We start from the raw sequence: 22,078 nt of genomic DNA, 5'->3' as shown, positions 1-22,078 counted from the left end.
CATATGTGAAAAACCCAACTATATAGTATCACAATTGCTGCTTTACAGATTGTCCCCAACTTATGATGGTTTGACTTAGGATTTTTCAACTTCATGATGGGCTTATCAGGGTATAAAATACACTTTTTACTTTCTATTTTCAACCTATGATGGGTTTATTGGAACATAATGCCACTGTAAGTTGAGGAGCATCTGTATTCTTTTCTATCTTTTAAATAAAGAGAAGAAAAAAGAAAAACACGTACTATGCAGCCCTTTATATTTCCTTACATATTTACCATTTATTGTGCTATTCATTTCTTCCTGTGGACACAGGTTACTGTCTAGCATCACCTCCTTTCAGTCTGAATGATTTTAGTGTTCCTTTGGTATTTCTTGTAAGTCTGCTAGCCACATATTATCTCCATCTTTATTCATCTGGGAATGTCTGTTTCACCTTAAGTTTTGAAGCACAGTTTCGCTGGATACAGAATTCTTGATTGATCAGTTTTTTTTCTTGTAACACTTAGAATATAATATTGTACTGCCTACTTGCGTCTATTGTTTCTGGTAAGTCTCATCTGTTAAGTATAATCTTGTTTCCTTGTACATGATATAGCATTTTATCTTGCTGCTTTTAAGAATTTTCTGTCTTTAGTAGTTCTTCTATTATGTATTAGGTGAGGATCTCTGGGAATTTATCCTACATGAGGTCTGATAAACTTCTTGGATCTGTAGATTAATGTTTTCCCATCAAATTTCAGAAATTTTTGGCCATTATTTCTCTCTCTCATTTCCTTTTGGGATTCCCATTAAACATCTGTTCATAGGTTTAATATTATTCCATCTGACTCTGAGCCCTGCTAATTTTTCTCCAATTTTTCTCTCTTCTTCAGATTATATAATCTCTATAGATTTCAAGTTCATTGATTCTTTCTTCTAACATCTCAAATGTGCTCCTGAGCCCCTTCAGTGCATTTTTATTTGGTTTATTGTACTTCACAAGTTTAACATTTCCATTGGTTCTTTTAGATAATTTCTAGCCTTTATCAATATCATAGTGGACTCATTGTCATATTTTCCTTTAATTCTTTAAAATTGGTTTTCATTAATTCTTTGAACATATATTTGATAGTCACGTTGAAGACTTTGCCTCCTAAATCCAACATCCAGGCTCACTCAGAGACAGCTTTTATTGAATACTTCTGCACCACCCCCACCCCCAATTGGGTTACGCTTTTCTGTTTCTTTTCCTTTGCATGTGTTGTGATTTTTTGTTGGTACTGGATATTATGGATAATATATTGTAGCAACTTTTTATTCTGATTTTCTTTTTTTCCTTGAGGGTTTCTTTCTTTTCTGTTTTTTGACTGCCTTTTGGTTGTTGTTTTTAAGTGATTTACCTAAACTGAATATGCCTCTTCTACTGTTTCCTGCGGTTTCCCCTCTGTTTTCAGAAATTATCATTTTTATATTTTAGCCTATGTGTTACCCTTATTTCTGCACAGTTTAGTCTCTGTCAATGACTGGTGGTTGTAGTCAAACACCAGTAAGGCTTCCACTCTCTCCTGGTGGATCTGCATGGGAGTACCTTAAAAGTTCAGATAGTTTCCAAGTCTGCTATGACATTTACCTTCTGCCTGGTCCTCTTGGATCTGCTCTGTACATGTGCTCAACCTACCAGTCATCTAGGAATGTGTGGAAAGCTTGGGCTCTCTATGGGGCTGCATGTTTATGCAGCTTTCTTGGCCTCCAGGGGATGAGTTTATCGAGTCTCTCTGTGACTTTCTGATTTCCGGGATCTTCCTGTTAAATTTCTGGCCAGTTCTTTTGTGGGCTGTTGTACCAACCAGGAATAAAATCTCAGCCTAGGAGAACTGTAGGCTTTTCCTATTTTCCACTGTGAGTGTGGGTTTTCCACCCTCTACTCACAAACATGTCAGCCCCCTTTGGCAAAAAAAAAAGCTGTTAGTTTTTGTAGCCAGCCCCACTCTAGCAGTATTACCATGTTGAATGAGCTGGGGTGAGGACAGCGCCTCACGAGAGAATGCTACAGACTGCCTGAAGTCTTACTTCAAGCTCAGTATTGTTTTTAAACAAAGAAACTATTCTCAATTTGTTATTTATGATTGATCTCTAGAGATCTAAAATGGTTGTTTTTGACAAATTTGCCTAGTTTTGTTTTATTTTATTTTTAAGCATAGAATGTTGACTTTTTCAGTTCTTCATAGTTGGAAATCTGCTTTCATTTGGCTTTTGGCCTGCTAAATTCTTACTGGCATATCAGATCTTAAAAGGCTTCTAAAGATATGCTTTAAAATGTTTTTAGGTTGTTTTCAGTCGGAAGATGAGTCTTGATATCTAGCCAGCTATATAGAAGACAGTTAATAATTTATCTGCTTTTATGACTATTAAGTGAAACTTTAAGCAAAGAATTTAGCAAAGTGTAACAAAGGGGCTCAATAAACAGAAGTTACAATATCTGAACACTTATATTGTAGAAATTATACTTATATTATCTTAATATCTCAAAGAGGTAGGCATTCCTATTTTAATATTAGCAACAGCAACATAAAAAGATTTACCAGACCAAGAATATGTAGGTAGTATGTCAGGATTTCAATCCAAATATACTCAACTCCAAAGCTAGTGCCTTCCCTACTTTACCATGCTGGCTTCCTGGTGAAGGAGGTTTCAGTGGCTGCTTTTTGGGAGATACCCTGTAGACTATCTAGGACATAGTAAGAAATTAAATCCATTATAGAGATTAGAAAGAGGGCTTATTGTTATACTAATTGACGGTGACCCAAAACACAGTGGGGGTACATATAGATTCCTAAAAGCACGCAGGGCTTTTGCTAAGATAATACGAATGACTGAAACTAATAAGGTTTTAGGGTTCTACATGATAGTTGCCCGAATTCCAATTATATATACAGTGAACAATTAAATATGAACTAAGACTACTACAAAAATACCTAAACAACTGAACTACATTCCATTTCAAAGTTTATAAATATATTTGGGAATTAAGTAGCAAATGTTGAGGAAGTTGACCCTTTTGGGCTGAATCTTACAGGGTGGTAAAGCTTACTGGGGTGATCATGAATCTGTTCTCCAGTTCTGAATATTCAGAAACTAGAGTGTAAGCTATTGTAAAAACCTTTCTAATTAGTCTCTCCACTTCCAGTTTCTTCTTCTCTTTGCTGTGTTCTTTATATGCTTATCTCACCAGTTTTTCTAAAACATTCTTTAATGGTGTTGCTTCTGTGTGGTTTCTTACTGTTCACTAGGATTTCCTTAATTCTTCATCCAAAGGCCTCTATAATCTGCTTCTCAGTTTGCTACTCAGCTCTTTCTCTCACAACTCCCTGTCCCTGGTGGACTCATTTACCCTCTTTTTATCCTCTACTCTCACCACTTTCATTCTCACCTCCAAACCACTGCTTATTCCATTCTCCTTGTTTGTTCTTTTTTGCCCCCTCCCATTGCACCTTTTCCTAGAGCATGCTCTTTTCTAGATTTCATCCACTCAAATCTTACAAGTTCTCTTAAATCTACCTCCTTTCATTCATTCAATGGACTGTGTCCATGCCTTGAAGTGTAAGCTCCCACAAGTGCCTTTCCCATGTAGTTTATCAAACAATATATTATCATTTAAATTCCACATCTAGCCTTGTTGTGGCTCCACTTTAGGGGGAAATCTCACTCTGGTCCAATTGATATATCACTTTTATCCCACTTTTGGCTGCCCCCAACTTTAATATGTTTAGTAGATAGGCCCTTCATCCCCTTGAGTGATACACCTATCCTAGGTGATCTATCATAGGTTAGGGATTGTCTCTTCTGGGCCTGTGACATAGTATATGGTTATAACAAAGTAAGAAATATATATCAAGAGAAAAAACTTAATTATAAGTGAATCTCATAACTGAGGTAGTCATAAATTATGTTGTATAATGTTCTTGTCATTAAAATCATAAAATAACTACTAATGCTTGAGTGCATTACTTATTTTGCTTCATGCTGTGCAAACAGCTAAGAGATAATGGCCTCCCTTTAGTAAAAAAAAAATCATCATGATAATACTTTCTATTTAAATGCTTAGTTTGCTTCCATTCCCTATTTCATATTTCTTCCTTGCCATATCTTTGCTATCCATCATCTTCCCCATGTTTTTCCCGTTAACCATCCATGCAGATTGGATGAAATAAAGAATTGGCATAGGTATCATTCCTTTAGTCCAGTCAACCTCCCTGCCTCATTGTTTCTTTCCCATACTTAGGGAGGTGAGGGAAGGTGATAGAGAATAATGTTAGGCAGATGGAATGTACTTAAAAGGGCTAAGGACTTAACAAAACAGGAAAAATCAAGGAATGGAGAAGGATGGGGATACATAGGGGATGTTGCGGAATTGTTTTTACCCACCTTAGTGGAACTGAAGTCTTTTACCAATTCTTGCTAGTTATGGTTAGTACAAGACCATACATATAAGAAGTACAAGACACACATAAGAAAAAAGTGCATTCAAATGAAAATTGTTTGATAACACCTCTCTAGAAATTTGGTGGGTTAGGCAAAATGAGGATTGGCACAATCTGTGGCACAGTCTTACCTATGGTGGCTTTCTCTTCTAATGGCACAGATCAATCACAGTTGGTGCAAAGCCCACATTTCATTGACTAAAAGTGACCAAAGGCTTATTCTTATTTCAAAGTATATTACTTGGTAGTATACATAAGGATGTATCATTATTGTTTTTACATTCCGAGGCACTTGTAAATGCCATAAAAATAATTTTGCTCTCAATATGTCAATGGACTTCCTTTAATCTTATTTGACTGTGCTCTAGAAAACAAGAAATAAAAGACAAAGTTCACTAGTTGTATATAAATTTGAACTGGAATATAAGTGCAAAGGAGAACGTTTCATTTTTGCTGAGGCAAACTGCTGAGGAAAATAAAAATAGTTATACTGTTAGCAATCTGCTTCTTCTTACCCAAAACATAAATCTCACTGTTGACTACCGCTGTACTGAATCGGTACTTAGAGTACTTCATGGGTGCCCGCACACTCCATTGATCTTGGCTGGGATCATACTGCAACAGTTTGTTGCTTAATCGATCAGGTTCTTCATCAGGAAGATCCATCTGTATGAAATATGACAGCCAATATAATAACATACCATTTAGCGATCTTTGTGAGTACATGAATGCAATTAATCAAAGCAGACAGCCAAAGAGATAAATAGAGGTTAACTGCAGTGACTCATACTCACAAACACACCAAACCCCATGACGGGGGTTATAAGTATACTGTCAATATCAGAGGAATTTATATTCTGAAATAATGGGCCAAAGGTGTTCGGTTATTGCAAAAAATCTGTGATCTTAGCAGTGAGACATTCATTACAGCTTTTTTTTTTTTAAAGAAGCAACTGCAAATCCTTAAAAACAAAACCAAGCTCTCTTGAATAGTATTTAAAGTGTAATTCTATTTTACCAAACTTTATAGTTGTTGATTTTAATATTTATGAGAAACTAATTTTAAGAATTTAGAAGGCATTTTCTTTACATTTTTCTAATCCATATGAAACGAAGTTGCCAAAACATTGTAGTGTCTTCATAATTATCTTTACAGCATAATTATGGCCTATATAGGAATGATGTGAATTTAATTTTCAAGATTTATGGACTAATATAAATTATTTGCAGTTATTTTAACATACTTATTTTATATATTTTTAACGACTAGAGAAGGTACAAATTAAACAACTTTATTCTTACACAGATGTGGCTTTTCCTATCCATAAATGTTAGGTGAAATAATGTTTTTTGTATACATGTATGTGGAACTTTATATGACTTCAAGCTAAGGATTCATGAGTGCTATTTTTCTGGGATACAAGTGTTCAACAAAGAAATAACTGGCATACTTATGAAAGTTTATGCAATTAATTTTAGTTAACTACTTTAAATATACCAAGAGTTATGCTCACCATGGCACATGCACAACCCTGTGTGATCTTTCAATTGTTATACAAGGTACTCAATCGAGGAGCAAAGCCCTTCCTCTATGAGGTAAATGTTCACGTTATCTGTTCAGAAACTTTATAAATTAACAAACGTTGACTTTATGGTTTTAATTTTCCTTCTAATTTAAGTATTTAATCTCTATTTTAGTGAAAAAAATGCAAAGAAAAGCCTCTGAGTTGTTTTTGGGGCTTATGCATGCAAAATTAACTATGTAAATGGATAGTTTTGAAAAAGTTTAATTACAAATAATCTGTCAGGTTTTTCCTGCTAGCTGTGATGAAATCTGTACTACTTTTTGACATAGCAGAAAAAATTAAATGTGTTACATGTGAGGTTTAAGTTTTTAAAACAAGTATGATATACTATAAATAAATGGCCAAAATCCAAGCTTCTGGAATGAATGCAAATAACATCAGTTTTATCATGAAGCAAATTTGGAGAAACAAAAAATAATACAGGCAAAAATAAATTTACTTTATGCCATGAGGATGACCAACGAGCTAGTGAGATTAATTTTTATCAGAAAGTCCGGCTGGCCAGGGCATGAGGCAGATGAAGTGATCCTAAGAAGAGTGCTCCAAGGCACCAAGAGAGGACATCCGGAGCGGAGGGAGAAGGCCACTATGGCCACACACCCCTGACTTTTCATTCCGGTTTGCCATCACTTCAATGGGCTTCAACAGAAACAGCATTCTGGGTTCTCTGCCTGCTGATGCCCAATAAAAACATCAAGTGTTACAATCACGATATGCTTTCATAGAAATGATTGTGCCATCACAGATCAGTATTCTGGTGTCTCACTTAGAGTAAGAATTTTAAATATGGAAAAGGCCTATGAGTTACTTGCCTCAGGTCACAGAGCTATTAGACACACAAAACTGGATGAGGATCCAGCTTCTCTTCCTCCTAGTTAGATGCTCCCTACAGATAATCCCTCAGCACAAATATCTTTCATAATTAGCAAAAATGGGAGGATTATGAAGAGCACAGCATGAATACTGAATCAAGTCACATCTATGAAAACACACTTTAAAAATCCATTCTCCTAAATTGCTTTAATACTTTAAAACCTTGAATTATATTCTATAAAACAGAAAGCATTTTACCAAAATGTAAGTCACACTCTTTTAGCATTCAACAACTACAACAATTTTTAACATAGCAGCCAGACTCAGTATAGCCATGCCAATTATGTATACAGGAAATTTCTTAACCTGAGGGGTCCAGCCTCCAATTACATAAAGTTTATTATTCACTGTCACTACAGCATGACATGCCAATTGCAGTGGAAGGGGAGACACCCTTTTCCAATTGTCCCGTTCTACAGAGTACTTATCAACACAGTTTGTAATAAGATACTGGTTTTTAATTTTCATCTGTCCTCCTATAACATAAAGGTCATTATGAATACTGCCCAGAGCATACAGTTCTCGAAATTCAGCTGTGCATAACTTTTCCCAAAACTGGTTTCCTCTATCATGATACCTGCAAAAGAGAGAGAGAGTATCCAGGATTAGAGGTAACATGAAAGCAATTTACCCAAGAAATACACTTATTTATTTTCTGACCAAAAATAATGAGATATGGTTCTTCCAATTGGAGGACAAAAAACATTAATACAAGAAAATGATACAGGTTTGCTTTTTTTAAGGAATAATGAACAAAATATAATGTGCTTTAAAATAATTAAGCACATATACCTGAAGAGTTTTGGGAAAAATATAGAGAAAAAGTATAGATTTTCCAGGAGTAGCCTTCATTTTCTAATTCTGGGAAAGAAAATCAAGAATGAATAGAAAGTTTTTCAGCAAATCATTTTTAATTTTACCATAAAAGTAAGCCAAAATACAAGAATGCCTTATTCTGTGGACAAGAAATATCACTTTCATACGAACATTAAAGAAATCACAGTTTTGGGGCAGAGAATCTAAAAACATCTCAATTCATAAATTTCTCTCAGGATGATTTAGAATATGTAGAATTTTAAGAACTGTTGTAGTTCCAGCTGGCTTACAATTGGGTCAAGAGCACTGTATAAAAACCTACCTGTAGATGTCTGCTGGGCACTTAACATCTATTTTAATCTACTAGATGTGGCAATTTCGGTAATTTCTTCCAGAGTATCACTCTAAGAAGAGTCTTAAGAGCTAGGGACATTAGTATATATGGTCTCTCAATGCCTTCTAGAGTCCAGCACATTAACTGATTATGCGTGTGACGGGGCATTGTTTGGTCACTGGGTAGATGAGTCTGTGGCTATCCTTTGTCTTGCATCATGATTATGGTAAGTCTTTATCTCCAATCATGATTGAAGATACGCAGTCTGAGAAGGACAAAAGTACTTCATGGGGACAGAGGGGTAAAATATGTGAAATTAAATATCCCAGAAAATCCAGAAAGTATATCTGGAATTCAAAATTAAACAAACACACACACGCAAAAACAGGAAAACATGGAAATTAAGAAAAAAGTTGTTCTGTTTGGAAACAAATTAGGAACTTATGTGTGTTTTATACAGAGTACAATTTTTAAGTATAGACTACTTATTTTGCATTTAACACCTGACAGTTAATTCTATGGTAGGATTTTTTTCCAGTTGTCTAGGCCAACTCTTAACGTTCTTTCCTAGAGAGACATCTTTACTTGAGGCTTGACAGGGCAGTTAGAAGGCATGCTCCTTTCTAAGAGGTATGTCTGGCTTGTCACAGCTGAATGCAGAAATTTATCAAGCCTTATGATGGCTGTCTTCTATGTAATTCTCGGCAGAGAACCAAAGTCTCTAGAATCATAGGCAATATTTTTGTCACTATTTTTAATTGTATGAATTTTGGAAGAGAAAGGAGGAATAGGTATCTGTAATATATGTGGGGGCTACCAAAGTAAAGCCAACTGAATGAATATATAAATGAACTTTAAAAAATGAGTTTGGGTTTTCTGAGACATAGTTTAAGAAAATAGGCTAGGAATGAAGTACATCCCATAAAGGTTAGGAAGTAGATGTTTGCTGGGTGACTTCCTAACCTGATTTTTGTTTTCACATTTAGAACTGAAGACAGGGAGAGAAAATACCCAGAGAAAACTCTAAAACTTACTATTAAGTGGATATGACATAAAAAAGAAAATAATAGTGACAAAGTCCTTCATTGTTAATAGAGATTGATAGTTTAAAGACAAATGGAGATAAGTGAAGGAGATGGAAAGGTACATCTTTTTTAAATAGAAATAATCTTCCAGAGTACTAGTCTACTTCCTCTTTTAAGTCAAGAAGAAATATATCTGCATGGAAATCTATGAGTAGAGGCAAGCTGAAGAATATCTGGACAAAGATAAAAAGAATAAGATACACAAATAATATAACAGGGATGTAGCACTGGATGATAAATTTCTTATGCATATTGCAAAACTGGCACTACAGTGACCTTCAGTAGGGCTAGGAGATCTTAACTACACAGAACATCAGCTGGAAGTCTCATTTAAGCCTAAAGCAATGCTTCTGACAATTTCTTTATTGGAGGAAATGATGGGAGTAACTAATAACTTTTACTCTAACTCTGACCAATGTGGAGGGTGAGACGGTTGGTGATGGGAACCTGGTTGAGTTCAAGATAAATAGGAAGGAAAACATGGGGTATATAGTTAGACATTTGCTGTTAGAAAGGGAAATGGGCTTTCAACAAGTTAAAAGGAAAGATGTCTGAGGACCAAAACTGAAAGACATTTTGACAGGGCTGGAGGTTTACTAAAAATAAGATGTGATGGCAGAATTGTAGACTATCTTGAGAAGGAAGAAAAAGAACTATGTAAAGAACCTGAAGTATCGGGTCAAGAGGTTCTAAGGTGGAAAGAAGGGCACCCAACCAAGAGCAAGGGGAAAACTGGTAGCACGGACCCATGAAAACCACATCAGGAAGTCAAGGCTTCCTCTTCCTGTGGGGATCTGCTCTCTTGGCTCTGTAGTCTCTCCCTGATAATTCTGAAGAAGGCTGCTCCTGTGGCTCAGGGACATGCTTGGTACCCATGGGCACGGGTCTAGGTCACTCAGCCAGGGCTCTGCATTCTGTCTCCTACTAGGGGAGATTAGACACGTCTTCAAAGTATGAATGTGGAAAAGGGACAGGACTATGGCTTGAGACAGATAATGTAATGCTAGGAGACGACAGAAAAATAGTAGACCTCTTCATTCCCTCTTTGGTCCCATCTTTACTGCTAGGAATTACTTTCTGACTGAAAAGTCTGAACAAACCATGGTAAAAGAGAACTGAGAGGAGAAAAATATTGGGGGAAAGTTTTACTATGTAGTATTTATTCCATGTGCATATTTCTAATTTTCTCACTTAGATTCAAGTGCTAAATACTCATTTAATACGGGCTGAATAAACAGTAAATAAATGTATGTGTTCTCATAAGCAAAACCTAGATGATATGCTACTTCTTAGCAGGCATTCTTTCCTCTTACTACAATTCTAGGATTAAAGCATTCTTCAACTACAAACATTTTACGGTGTTGGAGATTTAAGCAAAATCCACAAATTAAGGACATAGAATGAAAACTGACAGATTATTAGTAATTTATGGTTAAGGAAAAAATTACTTATTGCTCTAAATTATGAACTAAAAAAAATTCAAAGGAGTCTGTGTTAATAAACTTTCCTTCTTGTTATATTAAGATCTTTAAAAACAAAGCAGTATATTAAACGCTATATATGGATAAATAAAGCTAAGAGTAAAAACTAAAATGGGATCATAATAAACACATTTAACTTATGCAAATTCAACTATATGTTAGCAAAGGAAGAGAAAAATAATTTAAAAATGTGGGAGATTTAATTATGAAAGTTATATATATGCTACATTTATATTTCATATAATATACATTATATATTTATATATTTTTATATATGCTATATTTATGAGTTATAGATTATATATATATATATAAAAATGTATACACACACACACACACACACACACACACAAGCATGTTCTGTATACTATTCCTTATGGGAGATGTATAGGGTAATTTTGACTACAAATAATTTAAGATGTGATGACTTTTTGCAGTTCTTTCTTCTACTGCTGCTAGTATCAAAACAACATAATCAAGCAAATTTGCTGCTAGATACAAACCTATAAATTTCAACATTCTTGTTCTTTTGTCTAGAGAGTTTAGAGGCACTTGCTTCTCCAGCCACAATTATAGTATTATTTTCCATGACAACACCAGTACACACAGTTCCTAAACCCTCTCCATACTTGGGAGATGAGATGAAACAGGTTTTCCGTGATACAGGATCATAACAAAAGCTGGCATCCCCATAGCTCCTATGTCTTGATCTGATTCCTGAAGAATTGTTGCCAATGCAAAGTAGAAGACTGGTAGTCTCCATGCCATAGCGCAGATTTAGAGAGTGCTGTTGGGGTGTCTTGATGGCTTTGAATGCATTTTGAATTATGTCAACACAATCTGCATCACACAGAAGCATTGTGTTCCTTCTTAGGGCTTGTCTTAAAAAAGAAGGATTTACAAGTTCCAATCTGACTTGCTTCAAAAGCTCAACAAGATGCTCTGTACGCAATTCTTTGTTATGATTTACCCATCTCAGAACTAAGTCCAGAATGCTCTCTTCTCTGGATATGTTAAGATCATCTGATTTAATAAGTGTCAAAAATTGGTGCACCTCGATTTCTAGTATTTCTTCATGTAAGCTCACCTCGGCAAAGTGCTGATATAAATATTTCTTCGATCGATCAGATAAATCTTCAGCTCCAATCTGCTTTGCAAAATAATAGATACCTAAACAGTTGGAGGCATCCATGTGGTCCATCATATATTTTTGACACACACTGAAGACTTCTTCCATCTGCATAAAATAGGCGGCCATAGCTACAGTCTGTACATTGGCATTATTGATCTCCAAAGCTGCATTGTACATGTAATTTAATAACACCGACACACTTTCTGCTGTGATGTCATAAAGTATGACTTCCCTTTGATTACATTCAAGTAATCCACAGGTGAACATAGCTTTGAAATAAGGGCTAAATGCAGCCAGGACCAGTCTGTGGCAAGAAAATTTCTCTCCTTCTGCTATGAGTACCACATCAATCATTTCTGCTAATTCTTTCATGTTCTTAATTTTATTCAGTAAATTCAAGCTATGTTGGTATTTTTCTTTTCCCTCAATCTTGCACTCCATGATCTACTCTCCAAAGTTTCCAACTAAGTCTTCTTTAACTGTAGCTTGATTCCTGAGGGGCTATTTTCATGTCTGATTACTCACAAAGCTACGGAGATGTCAGGAAACATTTCTAAGGGAAAGAAAAAAGGCAGTTTTCTTCTAAGAAAAAATTCTCTATAATTTAGATATGTAGCATTAGTTCTAAAAAGTATTTATAAACAAATATTATTCACTCTAGCAGAGCAGTTTAAGACAACTACTTTTGTATCTAAAAATATTAATTTTGATTATGTAAACAGTAATAAATTAACTGCTGTGACAAATTCTCCTAATCAGTGGCAGAGATTTTTCTAGGACTGCAAAGACTTCCCTCCCAACATGTATGGAAAGAGAAGTGAGAAGCTGGGCACATTTTGCAATTCCATTTCCAGTTACCAAATACACCTGACCTGCAGGCAGAGGATATAGGGGCATCAGTTAATATTCTCTCCAAGGAGATGCAAAATCACCCCAAAGGTTATATGCATCCGCTCCAAAAAATACACCCAACTGTTATAATAGTCAGTCCATAAATTCATGACTGGGGCCTTGTACAATATACCCTGGAAGAGGAAAAACTGAAAAAAAGTCCACTAAAATTCTGCTCAAACTTTGATGTGGGACAAATAATTCAAAGCAGTAGATAACACAAAGATTATATCTACTGGGCTTTGGAAGGCACTACCAAATGTCAGCTGATCTGAAAAGTCACAATATTTAAAACATACAACTAAATTACCCTAAACTTAGAAAATGCCTAAAACTATATGATTTCTCTGTTCTTCCTCCTTGCTCAGCTTTTATTTGTTCCCCAATTCACAGTGGCAGAGACTGAATCTCTCTTCACCTTAAAAAGCATTAGTCTAAGTTTTTTAAAGCTAGCTGTCTTATCTTCACATTCCCTGGATAAATGGAAATGGGATGTTTCAAGGAAGTTCATTTAAATTAGCTTTTGTTTTAAAGAAGGACATTCCTAGAGTCAGAAACCTTAATGTTAGAAGAGGATCTCAAGTGTCTACACCTTTTCCAGTTCTAACTTGGCTGTAAGTTGCAAGCAGTGAGAATAACATTGATGGGAAAAGTTAATACATTTATAAATTATGATTAACATAATATTGTAACTATTCTCCACTTCTCTGCTTAAACCCAGCTGAAGTTTGGGGTGATATTCTCCACTTCTCTGCTTAAACCCAGCTGAAGAGTTTTGAGAAGTGAAATGGTCCTGTTTTAAAAAGAGCATCTGGATATCCCCAGATTCCCAAACATAAATCAACTTATTGAATAAATATTTTGCTTGGATGCAGTTTCTCTGTCTCAAAAACATTGGCTTTGACAACCACAAAAAACAATTTATTTTAAAATGGAAATAACTGGCATATATATATTTGTTGTATCCCTTCCTTCCAACTGCATTTTATACAACTCCTGAAAGCTACTCTAATTGTTAGGGGTTTATAGACCAAATGAATTTACTGATGGAAATCCAGAAAAATACCTGGGCAGTTATATTAGCCACCACACCTCAAAAAAACATTCTCAGCTTTGTTTCTTGTGCATATAAGGTACATAGAAGACACTGGCATGGTACATGGGGGCTTTAAAGTGAGAGAGCCCTGGTTTGGATCCCAGTTTAGCCTAAACCTTGGCATCTTCATCTGTAAAATGGGAATAATGTACATAAATAAAGTAGCTAAGTTAGTCTTTGGTATCCAAATGATCAATAAATGGACATTATTATTAGTTTCCAGTGATACAGCATAGTAAGCTCAAAGGTTAGGAACACAGATTTTGGCTTGGGTGACGGAGGCCTGGTTTTGAATCCTTACTCTATCATCTAGCAATATGACCACGTTCCTTAGCCTCTTTATGTTCTAGTTTTCTCACCTGAAGTTCATGTTGAGAATTCCATAAGAATATTCGGGAGAATTAAATAAGGCCATGCATGTACAATATGCAATTTTCTTGGTAAAACTTTCTTGGTAAAGGTGAAGCAGGGTATATCTATACACTTTTCAAATAATAAAAATATTTGGGTACATATACAAACCACTGTGGGTATAGACACAGCCCCTACGTGGAGGGAGCTGATAGTAACTTTCCCTTGTAATGAGGGCAGAGTACATTCTCCTTTCATCAGCAAAACAAAACTGTATAAGTGTTCTCAGTGATATAAATGGGAAGTTACTCACTGCTTCAATTTATAGAAGACTGAACTGATGCATTCATAATAATAGTACCCATAATAATAGAGAAAAATGGAGTAGCAAAGATGCATATAAATCACAAGAATAAACGCTAATTACTTTCTAAGTCCAAAAAGCAGTTATACTCCTGTCCACTGTATTTCATTTTGAGAAATGGACCACTGTAAATGTTAATGTGGTGCAAAAAAAGTCAATTTCTTTAAGTCACGAATGTTTGACAGAATTTTATAATCTTTACATTATCTTTACTATATTATTTTTACTGCTTAAGTTGCTACTTTCTCTAAATAATGGTTGATATATGACCATGCCTTCTTTTCTAGGAAACTCTCCATGTTCTGCTGAAGTTTCACTAGTTTAAATTACAGAAGCACCGTCTGAAATAGCAAAAATTTGGAAATAACTTAAACATCCATTAATAGGAGATCAGATTGTAGTATATTCACTAGAGAATACAGTACAGCAAAAAAAAAAAAAAAGAACTAGATCTACATGTGTCAACATGGCTGTATCTCACAAACATAATAATGTGTGAAAAAGACTGGGGAATATACATGCCACATACCACTGATATATTTCTAATATGCAAAACAATATTATATATTCTAATAGAGTAAATACTGATGATCGATTTCAACAAAGTAATTATGAGTATTTGGTGAATCCGGCATAGGGCATATAGGAGTTTTTTGTACCATTCTTGGAACTTTTCTGTAAGCTTGGAATTATAAATTCTTTAAGGATCTGTACAACTGTAGTGGAATATAAAGACACGAAGGGTAATTAAAAACCCCAATTTCAAGACAGTGTTTCCCTTCAGGAGTTGCAGAAAAAGAGGGATGCAAGTGGGGAAGGATGACAAGGAGTTTCAACTGTATAAATGTTTAATTTCTACAGCTGTTTGGTGGGTATCCAAGACATGCTTTATTATTCTTAATGCCTCTTTGTATATCTTAAATATTGTATAAGTTTAAAATTTTTAAAAATTGTATTGGAGTCACAGCTTTTGAAAAACCTAAATGTTGTAAACCATATGTGAATTATCAGATTTACATACACATATATATATATTAGAGAGAGAGATAATAGATACATCATGAATTTTCTTTTTAATGTGTCACGGTGTAGGGAGCCCAATTTATGAGTGATTGGAAAAAACAAAAAATTATGACCTCTTTATCTAGTCTGAATGAGGACTGCTTTGAAAACTGTGGTTATAGCCCTCCCTCCACCTCAATATCCCTGGCATCAGCCTGTATGAGAGGGAAGAGCAAATACAATTCCTAATCCTGCTTCAGTGGGAAAATAAGTTACTGCATTCCTAAACTGGCATGTATTTTCTCCCATAAAAATGTTCAGTATGCACTTTGGGAGGCTGAGGTGGGTGGATCACAAGGTCAGGAGTTCGTGACCAGCCTGACCAACATGGTGAAACCCCGTCTCTACTAAAAACACAAAAATTAGCTGGGCATGGGGATTGCACCTGTAATCCCAGCTACTCAGGAGGCTGAGGCAGGAGAATCACTTGAACCTGGGAGGCAGAGGTTGCAGTGAGCCAAGATCGTGCCACTGCACTCCAGCCTGGGCAACAGGCTGTTTAAGTTATTTCTAAATTTTTGTTATTTCTGAGACTCTGTCTTGGAAAAAAAAAAAAAAAAAAGTTCCGTATGGTGAGTAGCTTATAATCATGATAGAGTCGATCAACATCAAACCCACTGATTTTTATCGAGGAAAGACTGAAGACAAGAGAAATGACTTGGACAGGGCTAAATTCCAGTCTGTGGATAGGATAGGAGCAGGGTCTTACACTTTGTTCCTTGGCAATCCAAGGAACATCGACATTATGATGTCAGAAAATGATGTCCCAGTTTCAGTGTTTAAAACAAAACCATTTTTCAGGGTGGGACCCTTTTGTACATTGGTCACTACCGTGTATAAAGTTATTACCCCACATTACAAAAATATCCCGGGCCTATTTTCACCAACACTACCCCTCATTCAGGCATTCTGGCACCTCCCAACCTTTCCTGCCTCATCTCCTGACTTTCCTTCCTTATATTTTTCAATCTTTGAGTAGTACCAAACTACTACAGTTCTAACGCATATGGGCCTTTAACATGCTGTTCTTTTTTCTTTTTTTTTTTGAGATGGAGTCTCGCTCTGTTGCCCAGGCTTGAGTGCAGTGGCGCGACCTCGGCTCACTGCAAGCTCAGCCTCCTGGGTTCACGGCATTCTCCTGCCTCAGCCTCCTGAGTAGCTGGGACTATAGGCACCCGCTACCACGCCCAGCTAATTTTTTGTATTTTTAGTAGAGACATGGTTTCACCGTGTTAGCCAGGATGGTCTCAATCTGCTGACCTTGTGATCCGCCCGCCTCGGCCTCCTAAAGTGCTGGGATTACAGGCGTGAGCCACCGCGCCCGGCTAACATGCTGTTCTGTCTTTATCCGTGTCAATCTGTGTCAGAAATATCTCCCCCATCCACCTGAAAAAATATAACCTGGTCTTCAAAATTCAGCTCCGATATCACTTCCTCACTGACGCATCCCTTTGCTTTCTTGCCTGTGTTGTGTACATTGTGGTTGCTGTACTGCTATTGCCATTCACTTTTGTAGATGCTTGCCTCTCCTGTCAATGATGAGCACACTGTGGGTAAGGGACTTGTCTTCATCACTTCTGTATTCTTGAAAATGTTTACTTATTTATTTTAGAGACAGGGTCTTGCTCTGTTGCCCAGGCTGGGACCTCAGCCTCCCCTGTAGCTGCACCACTACATGCACCAGTACACCTAATTTATTTATTTTTTTTGTAGAGACAGGGTCTTACTGTGTTGCCCAGGTGCGTCTCAAACTCCTGGCCTCAAGCAATCCTCCTGACCTGGCCTCCCAAAGTGCTAGGATTGTATGCTTGAGCCACCATACCTGGCCACTTCTGTATTCTTGTCTGTGATGACACCTAGCACACAGGAGTTGCTCAATATGGTTTGTTCAATTAAATTAATGCTTTGTTTAGTCCTAAATTACAAGTTAATGATAACCTTTTTTCTAGGTTTTATGCATGATAATAAAACATTATATTCAAGATTTTTTTCTACATATAAAATTTATTGTGATACTATAAAATATTTATTTGGTGTTTGTCCTTTTCCTGACATACAACTCCTAAAATCCTTGGAATCTCCAAACTGATAAATACCTTTCTGTACACTAATGAGTTGACTGAGGTCTGGCAGCCTCTAGAGCTTCAGGATAGGAGCTGGTCCCCGGAAAGAATAAGGCAGGATTAGAGCATTGGGACTTTCAGCTCCATCCCTTGACCTCCAGGGAGAGGGGCAGAAAGTTAAGTTGATCACCAATCAAGCATGCCTATGTAATGAAGCCTTCATAAAAATCCCAAAAGGACAGGGTTTGGAGAGCTTCCAGGATAGCTGAACATGTGGAGGGTTCCTGAAGTGTGGTGCACCTGGCTGTACCCCTTCCCCCATATCTCATCCTATATATCGCTTCATCTGTATCCTTGTTAATATCCTTTATAGTAAACTGGAAAACTTAAGTGTTCTTCTGAATTCTGTGAGCTGCCCTAGCAAATTAAACCCAAAGAGGGAACCCCAACTTGTGATGGGTCAGTCAGAAGCTCTGGATGCTGGGACTAGTGTCTGAAGAAAGTGGTAGCCCTGTTGGACTGAGCCCTCAACCTGTGGGATCTGATGCTGTCTCCAGGTAGATGGTGTCAGAATTGCACTGAGTTAGAGGACACCCAAGCTGGTGTCTGCTGCAAAACTAAGTGATTGGTTGCTGATGGGGAGAAATCTCCACATACCTCTTGGTTAGAGGTCACAGACATTTTCTGTGTTGATTGTGTGAGAGCAGCAGACAAACAGTTCTGTGTTTTTTCCTACTCACCAATGCTTAATGCTTCAAGTTGCTATCCTCTTGTTCCAGTCAAATAAATCATTCAGAATCGTGAAGTGACTCCCTTGCTTATAGCTTGGTGCACTATGACACCCAGTTTTTACTTGCACCCTCAAAATTAATTCCCAGTCATTTGCTGTCTGGGATTTGGCCCCATTCTTAAGGAACAACTGAAGCCATGTATTGGCTTCACTTACGCCTGAGATTACAAATTGGCTGTTCAGTTTTTTTTGTTTCTGCTTTTTGTTTTGTTTTGTTTTTGGTAAATTAGCTGTCAACATGCTAAGCTGAAATATTCCAGCATCTACTGAGAAAAATGAAAGCTATGGCAACACTGAGTCCTTAATTCCCAAGTGGAAACAATGTGCCGGACCTGAGTACCCAGCTGCCACCTATCAGCTGGCACATCTACTGGGCCCCATTATCCTCTTTGAGACCTGAGTGACAGTCATTATTTGTAATTCTTATGCTGTTGCTTTTCTCTTTCCTGTCCATTTACATTATCCTACAGCCATTTAAGTTTGTGACCCCCAGTTTATACGATTACGTCTCCACACCCTATTTTGTTTCAGCAACACCATCTTGCTTAAATCCTACACTTGCAGAGGCTGGTAGAAATGGCTCAGAACACACGCACCACCCTAAGTGTACTCTGTGCTTCTCACTAGCATGGAAAAAGACCTGATTCATTTCATCATAATCCATCCCACACACCGGGCATCCAGTAACAGCCAGGTACATGGATGATAAAGGCAAATAAGACTAGTTTTCTTTTCTTTGCCGAGTTCACACTGTTTTGCGTTCTCACAGTGCTTTATACTTTTCAAAGTGCTTTAATCCGCATTATAGCTCATTAGTTCCTCTTAAGAATCATTTGGGGAAAAATGTAGGGCAATTATTCTCCTGGCTTTAAAGTTAAGAGAGTTGCTCAGGGATACATTCAGCGTTTATTAAACTTAAACGAACCCTTCTAAGTGCCAGGCACTATCCTAGGTTCCGGGAAGACAACCAGGAACAGGGAAGTGCCCCTACCTTTGTTGTGCTTACAGTCTAGTTAGGGAAGGAAGGCACAATAACACATTGGTCAGGTAATTTGGAGTATGATAATACTATGAAGACTACCAGCCTGAACAACCCAATGGTGAAGGGCGGAGAGGTCGGAGATGGCCTGGAGGGGAAGCTCCTGGCAGCCCGACCTGACGCCAGGCGCCGGCCCACCGCGACCCGAGGGAAGTCACTTAGAGCGGAGCCTGTAAGTGCCGGTGGCCCCAGGCCGGCGCCCAGGTTCAACCTGGCCCGCAGCTGAAGCAGGGCTTGTGACTGGGGGCCGCGTTCCCCCAGGGCGCTACCCCTACTTACGAAGGTGCTGCCTGGTTCGGGGCTCGTCCCCACTCGCTCCGCAGGGGCCCCGCGATGGGCCACGACCTGGCCTGGACACTACCGGGTGGCAGGGCGGCCAGCGGGCCTGATTGACGCCACTGCCCAATATGGGCCTGTGCTGGCTGAGCGATATAAATAGAGGTCCCGCGCCCTGCGGAGGAGGAGGGAGGGCGCTGGCAGCGCCTCCGAGGCAACAGGTGCTGCCTTCGGCTTGGAGGTGGCCCGAGACCACGCCGCCGCTGCCCTCCAGCCACTGTGCGCCTGCGCACCTATTCCCGCGCTGGTTCCAGACGGCGACTACAGCCCCGGTGTCGGCTTTATGCCTGCGCAGGGTCTTCCCGCGCGCGTCCCAGACCCTACTGAGCATCCCCCGGGGAACGCTGTGCGCCTGAGCAGGGTATTCCCGCGCTGGCCCGTTTGCCAGAGTGACTGAAGGCCTGCGAGGAGGGGATGGGGACAAGTGTTTAAAGAGGGTTTGGAAATCGAGCTTTGAAAAATGCCAATGTTCCCGTTAGTCTTTTAAACTTGCAAAATGACCAAAAGACCCCGTGTGTAGTCTCACTGTGACCCGGGGGTAGGGTTGCCCGGTAAAATACAGGAGCCCAGTTAAAGGTAAATTTCAGATATACAACCAGTAATTTTTAGTGGTAAGTATGTCCCAAATATCGCATGGACAATTCACGTTTAACTTGGTGTTCCGGTTGGGTTTCGTTTTGGTCTTGTATTTTTATTTGCTACATCCTGAGCCATCAGCTTGTGATTTTTTGCCCTACACCTCTCTGAGTGGGAGGTTTCCAGGAGTTCCGAGAAAGGACTGGTTAGCCGGGAGCAGTGCAGGGATGGGAAGACTTCCTTAGGCAAGTGTCACAAAATATGGCAGCTGTATTAGCTCAGTTAGCTTAAACCAAAGCAAAATAAAATTGTTTTCAGTGGTGGCAACATAACTTTATTATCTTACTATTATTTTAGCTCTGTAGGTCAGAAGTCCAAAATATGTCTCACTGGATTGAAATCAAGGTGTCAGCAGGGCTGTGTTTGTTTCTGGGGCTTCCTGGAGCGAATCTGTCCCTGCCCTTTGCAGCTTCCGGAAACCGTCTTCATTCTTTAGCTCCTGGCTCCTTCCTCCAGCTTCAAAGCCAGAAAATAGGGCTGAGTCTTTCTCACATGCATTGTGTCTGGAGTTGGTTCCTTTCAGTGGGTTTGTGGTATGGGTCTCCCTGACTTCAAGAATGAAGCCATGGACCTTCAGTGTTAAAGCTCTTAAAGGTGGTATGGAACCAGAGTGAGCAGCAGCAAGATTTATTGTGAACAACAAAGGAACAATGCTTCCACAGCCTAGAAGGGGACCATTCCTTTTCCTGTTGTATATCAAATGCTTTAGAAAGATTTCAGGTTCGGGGTACTGATTCCTGAATTCCTTTTATTAGCATCTCCCTTAAGTACTGCATATTTTCCTGGTGGTCTGGTTGTTATTGTCCCACTGGCGGTCTTGGGTGGGGAATTTCTGGTCTGCGGTAGGAACATTTTCACAGGGAGGGTGCTCACATTCCCAAACTACCATAGCGGCCCTACAAATCATACTCCTTTCTTTCCTTGAAAAGAGGACACCCAAGATAGACATTAACTTGACCCAAGTGTATAACTGAGGTCCTAAGAATTGGTCAATTTGATCTGCCCATAAGGGTCATCTAGTAGCAGTTTAAGCTCCTTTTTAAAGTTCCAGACTTCTAAACTGGTTAAAAGAGCATTTAAGAAGCCAATGGCCTCCCCTCCTTGTGGCACGTATTTCAAAGGGAAGGGTGTCGAGGCTGGCCCCTTAGGTATGGAGGGAAATGGGAAATTCTGAATATCTTTTTTACATTGTTCTATCTCACGCTGGAGTCCTTTTAGAGAGGGGTATTTAGATTGGGAGGGAACAGGCTGGTGGGATCGTAAGTCCCAAGAGTCAAGGTTATAAGGAGGAGGGATAATGTGAGTAGAGGAAGGACTTGGAACGGGATCTGAGGTGGCAGTGGCTGCCTAAGGGGAAGGATTGGGGACACCGAGCGAAGGAAGATAGTCCAGGGGATCTCATGCATTGGAGTCTTTAGGCATGAGGGCTGGCTCCTCTGACTTTTCATTTGAGGTGCCAGATTGGGTTTTTCCCTATTTGTTTTTAAGGGAAAAAGGGGGACAGGTCCTTGTCTCCTTTCAATATCCTTCCAGTATTTTAACATGAGACCTAGGGGGCTATCCGGGGGGATATCCTTGTTACCATCTTTATCCCTCCCGTCTTGATGGTTTTGGGGTAAGGTTCAATTTTCCTTACTGGAAATTTCTCACCTTTTGGAATGAGGCTCAACTTCCCCTACT

General features: G+C 38.5%; 1 protein-coding gene across 3 annotated transcripts in view; it reads right to left on the bottom strand.

Annotated features, from left to right (window-relative positions):
• Positions 1 to 20,087, bottom strand: part of KBTBD12 (kelch repeat and BTB domain containing 12) — an 81,310-nt gene extending 61,223 nt beyond the window's left edge. For 2 of the 3 annotated variants that reach the window (XM_030802165.1, XM_003279887.3), the window contains exons 1-4: positions 19,706 to 20,087; positions 11,142 to 12,323; positions 7,229 to 7,499; positions 4,979 to 5,129 (exon numbers count right to left, since the gene is read on the bottom strand). In XM_030802165.1, coding sequence (XP_030658025.1) covers positions 4,979 to 5,129; positions 7,229 to 7,499; positions 11,142 to 12,211 — 1,492 coding nt within the window. In that variant the 5' untranslated portion in view covers positions 12,212 to 12,323; positions 19,706 to 20,087. Of the gene's footprint in view, positions 1 to 4,978; positions 5,130 to 7,228; positions 7,500 to 11,141; positions 12,324 to 19,705 lie in introns of those variants that run through there. The other variant, XM_030802166.1, reaches the window with a different exon arrangement.
• Positions 20,088 to 22,078: the final 1,991 nt, after the last annotated feature.

This window comes from Nomascus leucogenys, chromosome 21 (genome assembly GCF_006542625.1).
Source record: "Nomascus leucogenys isolate Asia chromosome 21, Asia_NLE_v1, whole genome shotgun sequence".
Lineage (NCBI taxonomy): Eukaryota > Metazoa > Chordata > Mammalia > Primates > Hylobatidae > Nomascus > Nomascus leucogenys.
The sequence above is the reverse complement of the archived record's forward strand: the minus strand, read 5'-3'. Positions and strand labels throughout refer to the sequence as shown.